This window comes from Hypanus sabinus, chromosome 12 (assembly GCF_030144855.1).
Source record: "Hypanus sabinus isolate sHypSab1 chromosome 12, sHypSab1.hap1, whole genome shotgun sequence".
NCBI classification, from domain to species: domain Eukaryota; kingdom Metazoa; phylum Chordata; class Chondrichthyes; order Myliobatiformes; family Dasyatidae; genus Hypanus; species Hypanus sabinus.
The window spans coordinates 33,305,881-33,321,126 of record NC_082717.1 but is presented as its reverse complement, the minus strand read 5'-3'; the positions used below and the strand labels follow the sequence as shown (position 1 = coordinate 33,321,126).

Here is a 15,246-nt window from a genome sequence, read left to right as displayed (position 1 = left end):
CAGTGTATTAGAACATGAAAAGTGCCAGAGTTATGTTACAAATATTTGGTACGGGATAAGTTAAACAAAACAGTGAAATCTCAAGTTGAGAGGAGCAATGAAGTCTGAATTCCCCATGGGAAATCAGACAACTAACAGCAGATAAGATTACACATCTGAAAAGTTTACTTTCTGACAAATTAATATTAATACGCTCTACCTTCAATATTGATAGGTATTTTTTTCAGGAATGAAAATCACAAGCGAAGGAACACAAACGTTATCCACTGCAGACATCATGTAGACATCATTGCCACTTGTAATTCAGTGATAAAATAGGATGGACAAATTCCAAAATAAGCCATATCCATTTGTTAATAATACCAAATCTGAAAATAAAGCAGTAGCACCTGAATAATTCACAGGCAACAATTAGCATCATTATAGCCTGTCAGATTCAAAACATTCAGATGGTTAACATACTCCTTCCCCCCTCCCTTCCCAATTCACAAAGAGGGAAAGATACTAAGGTCTCATCTTGTCAAACAAGCTATTTTTGCCAATGTGCACTTGAGCACAAAGAAGAAGGATTTCCTCCCCAATCAGAACATAGAACAGTACAAGCACAGGAACAGGCCCTTCAGTTCACATTGTCTGTGCTGAGCACAATACCAAATTAAACTAAATTTCTTCTGCCTTCTGTCTGGAGGGATATGTTCCATATCCCTCCATTCCCAGCATATGTGTCTATCTAAAAGTCTCTTAAATGCGTCTGTTTTATCTGCTTCTGCCAGTACTCCTGGCAGCATATTCCAAACACCTACCACCTTCTGTATAAAAAATTTGCACTGCACATCTCCTTTAAACTTTTCCCTGCTTATCATAAATCCATGTTCTCTAGATTACGATAAATTACTTAAAGGGTAAAGTTCATCCATAATCAATGATGTTGGCCAGGTCTGGTAAAGATTCCAGCTGTCGACGCATCACGCCTGCAACTCTCAGTTCCACTGAAGTCAATGGAGATGAATACAACTGGCAAACAGTACTTTTGCACAGATTTAGTGATCATGATTAAAGGCAATATTTCTCCAAAGCACAAACCACTCAGCTCAACTAATCCATAAAGACAAATATCTTTTACCTTTCTAAGTGCCTAATCTCAGCATCACAGCCTTTGTGAGCCACTGAGCAGCATCAAGTCTCCGTAGGAAAAAAAAGTAGAAAATCCAATAGCAAATCCCATTAGGCATCCTGACAACTGACAAAGATCAACACGGGCAATGAACTTTGCTAACTTTTCTTCTCAGCTGCAGCAAATATGTGGCCGATCAGAATGCGTTGTAGGGAGATATGTTTGGAGGCAAGAGAATTCACTTCCCTCTCTCAAGGGAAGATACAACATCATACAAATATATTGGTCAGTACATGTATTCTCTACTAATAATTCAGAAAGGAAATTACATATTATTGTTCACTCGGCCACATAATTGGGATGAACAGGTTGAAGAAAGACTAAGCAAATTGGACTCTATACTTAATGAAGTTCAGCCAATACTATTGAAATATTTAAGATTCTGAATTAACAGGGTGGATGATGTGAATGTTTCCCATGGGGTTATCTAGAACACAGATGTGCTGTTTCAGAATAAGTCGCTTATTGACAAAGATAAGGAGACTTTTTTTCTTCTCTCTCTCTATATATATAGATAGATATATAAATTCTCTTGCCAGAGAGCCAATGAATAGAATCAAAATGTATAGTCACAGATGTTTGAACTATGAGGGCATGGAGAAAGAGCAAGAAAGTGCTACTGAGGCCCACATTCCATCAGTTTTGATTCAGTTAAATGGCAGAGTAGGCATGAGGGTTTCAGCAGCATCAGCATCCATTTCATGTTCTTATGGTAGATGTAGCCTCCCCTCCACTTCTTTCTAAAACAAAATATCACATCCACTATTAACCCAAGACTAGTCTTGACTTTGTCAATTAATCAATTACGATTTGCTTCAATGGTTAAATGAATAAATGTAGGAATATATCTATTCAGAAAATATTCATTCATAGATGATGGCAAACTGTACTGGCAATGGCATAAAGTTTCCTTTAATATCGTAGTGCTAAGATGTTGCTGTTAAATTTTAAAACAAACCTGCCGCAGTTTTGCTACTGGCAAATTGAGGACTTCTATCTATATATAGACAAATGCAGATGGTGGCACTATTTCTGTTATAGATTCTGTGACTGAACACTCCGTGGGTCGACACGACACAAGATTCATGACCCCCACTAACTTCAGTGGGGTTTGGAAGGACAATGCAAAGAAAGGAAAGAAGGTACTGTATATTTTGTTCAAATTGAGTTTTGTTTTAATTCTCTAGAAGTTATTTAATTGTTTTAGCTAATTTTGTTTTTAATTATTAATTTTAATAATTCTTCATATCCTTTATACTTCATGTCACTTAACTAACATCTTCAAAACGTGAGAGGGATTGGGGGTGAGTGCAGCACAGCTTTTCTGACGGTCAAAGGCTTTCAGGGGGATTTTGGGGCCTGTGCTTCTTCATGCACTGGTTTCAGCCATCCATCATTTTGGCCTCTGTACTGGAATGTGGGACAGTTCAGTTAGCAGGATGGGCTCTCTGCATCCAGAGCTGGCAATTGCAGGCAGCTGACCCATTAAAGTAGGAAAGACACATGACAATGCAGAATATTTTCACCCTCAAAACCTGGGCAGCAGTCTGATAGACTGAGCACCAGCCCTTAACCTAACAATCACTCCAGGATACTTGCTGCAAATGCAGCAAAGATAGAAAGATAACCTATCACATCTCAGAGGTGATTTCTATCTTATTTTCCATTTCTATTTTAGTCCTTCCTTACTTTGCTTACAGGAAAGTCTGAGATATAAAGGAAATTTCCTAAACATAACCCAGTCTGGAAGGCAAAAATGAAAGTTCAGCAATGCCCTCACCACAGCTACACTTTAGATGTAAATAACCTTTACTTCCTAATGGCAATGCTGCACAATTTCAGCATTATGTTTTACTCAGTTACAGTAACAAAGGTGTGATAAATATTTACTTCCAGAGAAGAAATTGATATAGTGATATCAATATAGTGATAGTAAAGACACCATATTTACAAATAAATGAAACACGAGGATAAACAAATTAAACTGGATCAATAACTTCACAAAGATCCTATCTTTTTTTTCTCTGAAACATGTTCTGCGATTAAGATGTCTGTGTCAATGCATATTTTTCATTTATGTTTCAAATATCTGAGCACAAATAGTAGTTTTTAGGATCAATCAAAATCAACTGCATCATTTCTGAGTACCATCCTTCGCAATGTACACACTGGCTTAAGTGAACATAGCATCATCTGAGTATCATAATCCTTGAAGGGTTAAATTATATACAAAATATTATAGGAATTTAAAAATTGCTTAAACTAATAAACAGACCAGGCAAGGTGGGTGAAAATTCAGAACAAGTGAAAGTGTCAAAAAAGGCCTAAAGTGAAGGCAAAGATTTTGTTAGATAAACATATCAAAGAATAAGAAAAAAATAATAGTGGGTTAAAGGGGTTGAGGTGCAACTCCGCTAGGATCGAACTTATTGGTAGAATGGGTTGATGGGGACAATTGGTTGACTTTTATTTGCATGTTCCAATTACTTTAAAGAAATTAGCTTGGAAAAGGAATACCAGCTTGTATTACGCATAATCCTGATGCAAAATGCAAAATACACCAATAGTATTCATAGGAAAAAATAACTGATGAGAGTTTTTAAAATAATTTCCATTTTTTCTCTAAACAAAAAATAATTAATTCACACTTTTGTCTTAGCTCAGTGATAGTACAGGAGACGATCCTAATCAAAACTGTCCTCCTTTGCATAAACCTTCAATTAGGGATGGGGGGGTGTGGGGAGAATGGAGAAAATTTCCTTCGGACACCGTGCAGTGAACATGCGAACACTTTCTTCAGCAGCTTCAAAATGTTCTTACACTCAGTGTATATTCGATATCTTTTCCCCAGGATATAGGCAAATAGATAAAAGTGTGGCATTTCTCATGCTTTACATCCTGCAGTCGCCAAGTTATTTCAATTTTAAAACATGTGCATTCCCCACAGCACTGTTTTCTCTTTAACACCTGCTTTCAGATTCATACAATCAAAAAGGTAACATGTCACCTTGTTGTGGATGCGAACAGTTTTTTTTTAAAAAATCAGTGTACTCGGCCTGAATTTCAATTTGCCTGCAGAGCCAAATGCGATGCTTCAATTCCTCCTAAAGATGCTCAACTGTATCATCCAGTCAAATCTTTACTTCACGGAAACATGGCCTAAATTTAAGTCTATTTACTTTTTAAGTTACAGTTACAACTAAAACAAGGCAGACTCGATGCTACTGAAATCACGAAAAAAAAATTACGATAATGCCTATGACTACTTTCAGTTTTGTTTAGAGAAAATACTACCGACTGCTGCGGTACATTGCAATAGACCTAAAACATCAATTCCTTGAGTCATGATAATATCTACATTATACAATGAGTATTAACATATTTAGCCCATTAGCACAACAATCCATATTTAGGGATTGGACTTAACCAAATTTAGGTTTAACCAAAGGACTCTTCTGAATGTGAAGCAAATTAGATTAGTGCCACTCAATACATGCACGCGCTGTCAATTTGCTCGTGCATGCGATGTCAGACAAATTAAAGTCAACGGAACATTTAATCCTCCAACAAAACTACTCCATGTCAACCGGCAGAAATAAGTATTTGCCGCATTATATTACTTGTCAGTAAAATATATGGTCATCGTACATGCTCTGTGTCCTCAATAAACTGCAAGTTCCTTGGTGACAGGCGTTGTCGGGGGGGGGGGGGGGGGAGAGACTTCAAAACATTGGCAAAACTCTGCATATCAACCCGTTATCTTTACAAGGGTCGGGCAAAATGCGGTGAGGCGGGAATGATGTGTTTCTTTTAAGTGGTTTTGTGTATATTTATGTTTACATTAGCATCTTACCCAGTCTTCGAAGTGTCTGCTGCCATTCTGCAATAGATCCTCGAACTGAATGGTACAGTTGGCCACAAAATCGTCGTAACCGATGGGCGCATCGTGGAAGACGGCCAGCTCGATTTTCCTGCCGTTGCACACGTCGGTAACAAAATCGTCGTTCCAGGCGGGGCTGTTAGTTTTCTGTTTGGTGGCCGTCTGGCCGATCCTCGAGTCGTCAACGTTGACCGCAATGTAAGGGTCGAGCAGGAAAGTCTGGGGCCTGGAACCCACAGCATGCCTCAGCGACCACGGGGTGGGCTTCAAGTCGACAGCCTCGCTGATCCTGATCTTCAGCAGCCCGTTAAAGACGACCATCGCTCCGCTCTACGGAGAGGGGGTAAGGAGGGTGGGGGAGGTGAATCCGCCCGCCCGCCAGGCGCTGCCGTCCGAATCCTCCGCTCGCCCGCCTGGATCCACTGCTACTTTTCGTCAAGGAAGGCGGAGAAGGGCGCAAGGAGGAAGGGAGCAGAGAGATTCTCGTATCGAGGGAGACCCTCGACCCACCGGCGGCCGGTTCCTCTAACGCCGGAGCTGCGGTGCGAAGTGACCTCAGGAAAGCAGGCAGCAAAAAAAAAGCACCCCGGCCCCTCAAACTCCTCGCTCAAATCCTTGGAGGGAAAACAGGGAGGACGAGGGAAGGAGGGAGGGAGGAGGTGGGGGTGAGAGTGGGAAAAGGAGAGAGAATCCTCCCAAACTTTTTTTTACCACCGAAAATTTGCCCAGATAAAAGGTAATGAATAAGTGGTCTTCTGCTCCTCATCTAGCGGTCCGCATAGCCTCTCTTCCCCCTTTCGGCTTGATCCACACTCAGCCACCCTCTGCATAAGGGGGTTACATGCAGGAAATCGACTTTTTGTTTTGTGTCCAAACAAACTGGGCTTTTGTTTTTATATTACTAAAATTACACAGAGTGAGGGAGGGGGCGTAGAGCAATGTGATTATCGCCACTACCTGTTTTCTTTTTGTTGTTTTTGTTTGCTGGCTGCTGTTGGCAACTCGCGGAGCCAAACTGCTGAGACTGTTGTTGGTAGCTGCGGTGATTTCCTACTCTCTCTCTCTCTCTCTCTCTCTCTTTCTCTCTCGTTTTCCCTCCTCCTCTGTTGGCCTTGATGCAGGAAATGCGCAAAAGACGTCAGAAAGTCTTCCCGGGCTCCAGGGCTATTCAACAGAGTGTTGTAACCAGCTTTTAAACATCGCCCAGGAATAGTGCCTTCCAACTCAACGATATTTTCACAACACAATAATCGCACGAACCCTCGATGCTAATCTTGTTTTCCTTCCCGTTATGAGCTCAGGTTGCGTTTTTAGTCTACTCCCGTGCAAAGATACTGATTTTAGTGAATGAACACGGTTTATACGTTCAATAAATACGTGGTGCAGACAGTAGTAATCAGGCAGATTTACACGCATTTGTGGACTTACTGAGTTGGACTACAACTAGATATTGTCACCAGACAACTGTCACAAGAAATTGTTGCATAATTTTGAACAGGCGGAAAAATATTTTAACCTCTTTTGGAATTCCGAAGTACATTGTCAGCTTTCCCCGTAGAACGCGCAATGCTCCATTTAATATATAACATCTGGGATAAACATAGTTGTGACATTTCACATCCACAATAGTGGGTTCTTTAATTCACCGTGTTACTAAATTAAAACCAGCTATTGTAATCTTGGTTTTTCAAGAGTTTGGGTGAAACGTTACTGCAGTCCTCAAACGATAGGAGTGGATAGATATTTTGTGCACTTCTTTGTGGGATTTCCCACTCTCATTGCAGCATTCGCAGGAAGGAAGTCAATTCGGACGGTTGGAAATACTGTAGAGCCGATTCATAAACTCTCGCATTCCACGCTTTAATTGCGAAAGCTTAAAAGCTGTTTGTTCAAAGTTTCTGCAATTTAAATAATTTTATACTGCATGTACAAACTGACCGATCCAAGATATCATAAAATATACACATTTCCTACTTCAATTTATAATACATTTGCTGTAGTTTCTTTGTATTTTATCTGCTGTTGCCCCATCGCCACCATTTAACAACCAATCAGCTGCGGGGTTTGAGTTTAAAGGGTTCTACTGTGACAGTTCTGTAACTGATTGTTATGGGTACTGCATTCAAGTCGAGACACATCGCCATACCTTCTTTCCTCCTTGTAAGGAGTATTTTTTTTACAGAAGTATTTCCACACATACCGTTACTGAATTCAGGAAGTCGCTGCGTTGCACGTTTTAAAAAAATGCTTTCTCTTTCATAGCTCAGTGCACAGCTGGTTGATATATTAAACCATTATACTTTAAAGGTATTGTGAATTTTTTTGCCGTAAATTTAAACTGCGAAATAATTGGGGCTAGGGAAGGAAAGATTTTGTAAAAGACCTAAGATCTAGTAGTAAACAATTTCAGATCCAGTAACAATTCTGGCACCAAGATACCAGATGTTAAGGTGCTACTTACCATAATGACTTGTAGAGATTTGTGGTAAATTAAAGACAACATCTATTCCAAAACAACATAGACATTCACGAGGAACTCTGCAGATGCTGGAAATTCAAACAACACACACAAAATGCTGGTGGAACACAGCAGGCCAAGCAGCATCTATAGGAAGAAGCACTTTCGATGTTTCTGTCCGAGACCCTTCATCAGTACTGAGGGGTTGACATTGGCCTGTGGGCTATGTTAAGATGCTGAAGGAGGAAAATGGTCTTCTATCCTAGATTTCCAATGTACTGCAACCTTTTCAAAATCTTTGGAAGTTTGAAACATTTATTATTACTGCAAACTTCTCACAGCCTAGGACGCAAGCCACGATCTCTATAAAACTTGTCAGTCTTTTGTTTCATTAGTTTGCATCGTGGTAATAATTGTATTATCCTTTTAACCCTAGATTTTGAACTTCAGCTGTGAGGGTTTTAGTTTCATTTATCACAAAGACAGATACAAAATATTTGTTCAATGTCTCTCCCATTTCCTGATTCCCCAGTCATGTCTTTTTGAAGGACTACTATTTTCCAATTCTGTATTTTGTTAAGCCACAGATCAATCATGATTTCTTGACAGAGAAGGCTCCAGAGTTTATATGCCTGCCTCCTTCTCCTATATTTATATCTTCCAGTGCAGCTCTGATATGCAGAGGAGATTACCATTTGCTGGCCATACTATTTTTTTCATTCTAAAATGAAGTCTTCCAATCTATTGAAACTGAATTTTCCGATGGTTTTCTGGAGTTCTTTCCTCTTCAGATATATTGTTCAGGTTCTTTTTGCATCTTTATATCTGAGCTCGTGCAGGCTGGATTACCAGTTATCAAAGCCAATGTGCAGTGAAATTGAGAGCAAAGAGTTTTTTGGTGGTGACTGTCATACAATTGGAAGCAATGGGTATCAAAGAGAATAATAGATGACTTTTCTAATCCCTTTTTGATGAACAAAATGAATGGTAATAGCTTTATCAGAATCAACATGGGAAAATCCCAAACTTTATTTCTGAAGCATACCATAAACAACTAAAGTGAGATTGTCCAATGCTGACCCATAGTTGTCATCCTGTGAATTAAATGGAGATTAAATCATAAACTGTGGTTGAGCAATTTTGTGTTAAATCGATCTCAACCCAAGCCAGGAGTGCAAATAGATTCTTTATGCTCATCTTTCTTGCCATAATGAACTCTGTGATGCTCTGATTCACAAAGCTATTAAAAGACTTCTCTGTTTTGGATAATGAATGAAATTTCAGAGATCACAACCTTATAAGACAAACTTAGGGCAGAATTAGGCCATTCGGTCCATCATGTCTGCTCCGCCATTCCATCGTGGCCAATTTATTATAAGTCTCACCTCCATTCTCCTGCTTTCTACCTATAATCTTTGATGTCTTGACTAATTAATAACCTATCAACGTTCTCCTTAAATATACCTAATGACTTGGCCTACACAGCCTTCTGTGGCAATGAATTCTGTAGACTAACCACCCTCTGGCTCAAGAAAATTTTCCTCATCTCTGTTCTAAATGTCCCTCAATTTTGGGCTGTGCGCTCTGGCCCTAAACTCACCCACTATGGGTAACATCCTCTCCACATCTACTTTATCTAGACCTTTCAATATTTGATAAGTTTCAATGAGAACCTCCTTCATTCTTCAAAACTCCAGCAAGTACAGACCTAGAACTATCAAACACTCCTCATATGTTAAATCTTTCATTCCCGAGATCCTCCTCATGAACCTCCTCTGGACTATCACCAGCACATCTTTTCTTAGATAAAGTGCCCAAAACTACCCACAATACTCCAAGTGCAATCTAACCAATGTCAAATAAGGCCTCAGCATTATATCCTTGCTTTTGTAATCCAGTCCTCTCAAAATGAATGCTCATTTTGCCTTGGCCTTCCTTACCATTGACTCAATATGCAAGTTAACCTTTATGGAATCCTACACAAGGACTCCCAAATACTTATCTACCTTTGATTTTTGGATTTTCTTCCCATTTAGAAAACAGTCCATTCCTTTATTCCTTCTGCCAACGTGAATGACCATGACAATATATTCTAACTGCTACTCCTTTGCTCATTCCCCCAAATTGTCTAAGTCCTTCTGCACACTCCCTACTTCAACACCACCTGACCCTCCACTTACCTTCTTATCATCTGCAAACCTGGCCACAAAGCCATCAATTCCTTCATCCAATTCACTGATATTTAATGTGAAAAGCAGTCTCAACACTGATCCCTGTGGCACACCATGAGTCACTGGAAGCCAACCAGAAAAGGGCCTCTCTACTCCCACTTTTTGCCTCCTCCCAGTCAGCCAATCTCCTATCCATGCTAGTACCTTTCCTGTAATACCATCAGCACTTATTAAGCAACCTCATGTGTGGCACCTTGTCAAAGGCCTTCTGAAAATCCAAATAAACAACATCCACTCCTTTATCTATCCTGGCAGCTATTTACTCAAAAAATTCCAATAGATTTGACAGGCACTCTTTCCCCTTTAGAAACTCATACTGACTTTGGCCTATTTTATCATGTGCCTTCAAATACCTAATACCGCAATCATAATAATAGGCTCCAACATCTTTCCAACCAGTAAAGTCACGCTTACTGGCCTGACTTTTTTTCTTCTGCTTCTCTCCCTCCTTAAAGAGTGGAGTGACATTTGTAATTTCTTTGTCCTGAGAAACCATTCCAGAACCTACTCATTCGTCCTAACCAAATCTGTGTCATTACATAAGTCCCAACCCAGAATTGCTGTTCTCTTAGTGGGCTCAACCACAACCTGCTCTAAAAAGGTAAAATAGATATTTTACTAATTCCCTCTCTAGCTATCCAGCACAAACTAGATTTTCCCAATCTACCTGCATTTTGACATTTCCCATAACTCTTGCAACATTGCCCTTTTTACATGCCTCTTTGATCTCCCATTATAATTCGTAACTCACATCAGGGCTACCGTTCAGAGGCCTGTTTATAACTCACAGCAGGGTATTTTTAATCTCGCAGTTTCTAAACTCTACCCACAAGGATTCTACATCTTCTGATCCTATGTCACATCTTTCCAAGGATTTGCTTTCATTTCTTTTTATCAATATTGTCACTTACCCCCTCTGCCTACCTGCCTGTACTTTCTATACAATGTGTATCCATGGCTATTAAGCTCTCAACTATGATTTTCTTTCAGTCAAGACTCAGAGATGCCCACATCATCATACCTGACAATCCTTAACAGCACTATTAGATCATCTATGTTATTCTACATATTGCGTGCATTCAAATATAGCACCTTCAGTCCTGTATTCATAATGCTTTTCAACTTTGACCCTGTTAAATTTAACTCATCCCACTGACTACAATTTTGTCCTATCATCTGCTTGTCCTTCCTCGCAGCCTAACTACACACTGCATCTGATTCTACACCAGCTCCCATATTCTCAATCCTATTACTCCAGTTCCCACACCCCTCCAAATTAGTTTAAACCCTCCCTAAAGGCTCTAGTAATCCTGCCAACAAAGATATTGGTCCATCTTGGGTTCAGGTGTAACCCATCCTTTTTGTGCAGGTCGTACCTTCCCCAGAAGAAATCCCTATATTCCAGAAACCTGAAACCCTGTCCTCTGGAGCAGTTCCTCAGCCATGAATATCTGCCAAATCTTCCTATTCCTGCCCTAACTGTCACATGCACAGGTAGAAATCCAGAGATTAATACTGTGGAGCTCCTGTTTTTCAGCTTTCTGCCTAACTCCCTACATTCTCTTGTCAGGACTTACTCCCTTATCCCACCTACACTGTTGGTACCAATATGTACCATGACTTCTAGCAATTCACCCTCCCCCACAAGCATGCTCTAAGCCTGATACAAGATGTCTTTGACCCTGGTACCCAGGAGGCATCTCTTTCATGTCCACAGAATCTGCAAACTACTCCTATAATTATGGAATCCCCTATCACTATGGAAATGTTATCTCCTATCCACTTCTCCCCTCCCCCTCCCCATTTCCCTTCCAAGCCACAAAGCCAGACAATGCCAGAGACCTGGTTGTTGTGGTCCCCCGCCCCCGGTAGTTCTCACACCTCCCCCCCCCCCCGCCCAAAATAGTATCCAAAACAGTATACTTATTATTCAGGAGAATGGCCACAAGGTTATTCGGTACTGGCTGCCTACTCCCTCTCCCTGTCCTGACAGTCACCCCAGGACCTGCCTCCTGCATCTCAGAGGTGACTAACTCCCTGTAGCTCCCATCAATTCCTCAGTTTTCTCTGTGAGCCAAAGGTCATCCAGATGCAGTTCCAGTTCCTTTACACGTTCTCTATAGAGTTGCAGCTCAATGCACTTCTTGCAGATGTAGTTATCTGGGAGACTGGATGTCTCCCAAATCTCCAGACTTATCACACCAAGAACATACCACTACCTCCAAGCTCATTCTCAGTGCATTAGCTATGTGCTAACAGCAGAACAAAACTTATTAGAAACTTACGTGGAAATCCACCCGTGCTTTCCCAAGCCTATTCTCACCCAAGCCTGTTGAGCCAAAGCTGGACCATTCTAACATTGGCCAGCTCCAACAATGGCCACTCCACTTACACCTTGTTTCTTTTTATTGGCCCCACGTTGATTTCAGCCCACAGAAAGAAAGCTGAACGCATCAGAGTTCCTTTCCATCTTTGTGCTACATCACCAGTGAATGATCTCGTGAGCTGATTTCAGCCTGCAGAAAAAACTGGAACAATGAAGCACATCTGCTTACATGATTAAAATAAGCATGAACAATTCTAGCATTAAGTATTTGTTTACTTGATATATTTTTATCTGTTTTACTCAATATAATTTTGGAAATGGTGATCACTTGCAGCTTTCAGGGTAAAATATAACATTCTATTTCATTATACTCAATGTTTACAACACTTCAGCAACCAATTTCAGTGTTATTAGTGTTTCATTACAAACCATATTTTTAATAAATGCATTACATTTAGTTCCCTAAATTCCCAGCAAATGTAAATTTTGTTTTATTGTGACAGTCATATGTCGTCTAGGTATATTTATCCACCTACTCATGTAAATAAAGGATGGAGGTAGCTCTAACATTTTTGCAATTTAGAAAGTTCTTAAATCATATTCAAAATGTTAAAAATTTGAGCCTGAATCTCCCTTACAAGTTTCTGCATTCACATATGTAAAGGAAAAGAGCTTCCTGCTCATCATAATGCCATTATAGCCCCTTACTTTATCAATGATAGATGTAGTTACAGTATGACAAGCATACACAAATAGATTGCATAATACAAATGATAGTATTAATTACATCTATATACATTTCCTTGAAACAAACCAATGTTAACACTTATAATGGCAACTGTCAATGTAAAATTAATGGAAACTGCTGAGATGAGCTATGTGTTTATGATGCTGCTGCAAGTAAGTTTTTTAATATAAATATACATAAATGTACTTTTGCATATGACAGAAAACTCAACTTTCACTTTGACTAATTCTTATTTGTTTGTTCACCACTTCAAATACTCTGTTCCACTGACTTCAGAGGGAAAGAGTACACAAAGCAGCCTTTTGGTACTGGTGATCAAGACAAATATCTGTCTTCCCATCTGAGGGACTGTAACACCACCAATGGCACAGCATATCATATATCAAGTTTACACAGCTAAACTTGTACTGTAAATGCAGATGCAGGAGTACTATTGGCATTATACAGGTTCTTCAGGGCACAAGCACCATCACAATTTGTTTGAGCTAGTTACTGTGCTGCAAATGCTAATTAATTAACTTTAAAATGTGAACTGAATTACATTTGTTTTTCCTGGTTACTAACCTCACTTGAAGGCTACATTGTTTTAATTATTAATGGTTAACATCAAAAATTTCTTGGTATATATTTTAATGTATGGTTTGGTTAGAAGATTAATGTGACTTCAAAAAAGTGTGTAAGCATCCAATGCCATTGTTATACTGTGGAGAGAAAATAAATAATAATTAATATATTGCCTGACTTTTACATTGTAAATATCTGCCATCAATATCCCAGGGACCACCATTGACCCAAACCTAAACTGGACCAATCCCATGAATTGTATTGCTACAACAACAGGTCAGAGTGATAAGTATATCATGGCAAGTGGCTTCCTCATTGATGCACATATTTTCCACCAGTTTCAACAAAGTTGAAGTCAGGAATGTGAAGAGATTGTTTTCACCTGCATGGACTGCTGCAGCTTTAATATTTGAGAAGCTCAATAATCTGAGAATAAATATCCTGCTTGATTCACAACCCATTCATCTCATAATATGCATCTACCCCCAAGAATATTGACACTTCATGACTACAGCATGTCCCATCTACAAAACATATTGGAACATCTTGCCAACTTGCACTTCTAAAATTTACACACTCCACCTCCAACCTCCATGAATTCAATGGCAACATCTGCAAGGTTCATACATCATGCTGTCTGGGGAATAGAAACCATTATCACTGAGTGAAAATCTTGGAACTCCACATCTTTACTTCAAGGACTGCAATGGCTCCAGGCAACTTATAACCACCATCTCAAATTAGGAATTGGGCAACAAATGTTGATTTTGCCAAAGGCTGCATCCGGTGCATGAACAAAACCATATAGCCATATAACAACTACAGCACAGAAACAGGCCATCTCGGCCCTTGTAGTCCTAGCCAAACGCTTACTCTCACCTAATCCCACCAACCTGCACTCAGCCCATAACCCTCCATTCCTTTCCTGTCCATATACCTATCCATTTTTTAAAATGACAATATCGAACCTGTCTCTACCACTTCTACTGGAAGCTCTTACCACACAGGAACCACTCTCTGAGTAAAGAAGTTCCCCCTTGTGTTACCCCTAAAATTTTGCCCCTTAACTCAACTCAAAAACCAGTGGTATTCTCTGTCCACCACGAGCTGGTAAAACAAAAATTTTTGATCAGTTTCAATTTTACCAACAAATATTTTACAGTTTTTTAAGGGAAGGAATCCAGTCTATGAGAAGGGGAGGAAGTAGTTTCAGTAAATCACGTTCAATCAATACTGAGAGTTTAAAATTTGCCTAGCTGTGGAGAAGGAATTGCGGCATGGAGTTGAGTGGACCTACCTTGCAGAGTCAATACATACTTGAAGGACGGACTAACTACTTTCTGTAACCCTTACCCATTCGACCAAAAAGTGAGTTGGCGTTTAATTTTGTAAAAAAAACATTTTATCACGTTTCGACATCACCCAGCTGACTTGAAGATCACGTATCTCTTTCACAAAGTATTACTTAAACTAGTGTGAAATATAAAACCTGAATATTGCTTACAAATTTGATGTCAGCAATATGGCCAAATATAGATCCCTGCTGTTTCCTTCACAAACGCGTTCTCTTTATGAACTATTTTATCTTCCGCCTTGGTGAACGTGCGGCCTGACGGTCAATCTGGGAGCGTTTTGTGAGTGAGCAGCGACCACTGGCGGTTTCCGACGTGAAACAGGAACTTTTGGAACGGGAGCGAGCAGATCCCTCTCCTAGCAACACCAAACGCAGAGCCGACAGCGAAAAAAGAAATGCTTTGACTCCTCATCTTTTTTTTCTCTCCAGTCCTACTGAAGGGTCTCGTCCCGAAACGTCGACTGTACAATTCTGCACAGGTGCTGCTTGGCCTGCTGAGCTCCTCCAGCAT

General features: G+C 39.9%; 1 protein-coding gene across 3 annotated transcripts in view; it reads right to left on the bottom strand.

Moving 5' to 3' along the window:
• Positions 1 to 14,919, bottom strand: part of prkcea (protein kinase C, epsilon a) — a 616,772-nt gene extending 601,853 nt beyond the window's left edge. Inside the window, exon 1 of one of the 3 annotated variants that reach the window (XM_059985743.1) lies at positions 14,886 to 14,919. Coding sequence is in view for 2 of the 3 variants with exons in the window: in XM_059985740.1 (XP_059841723.1) it covers positions 5,028 to 5,375 (348 nt within the window). In the remaining variant the exon portion in view is untranslated. Of the gene's footprint in view, positions 1 to 5,027; positions 7,388 to 14,885 lie in introns of those variants that run through there. The other 2 variants (XM_059985740.1, XM_059985741.1) reach the window with 2 other exon arrangements.
• Positions 14,920 to 15,246: the final 327 nt, after the last annotated feature.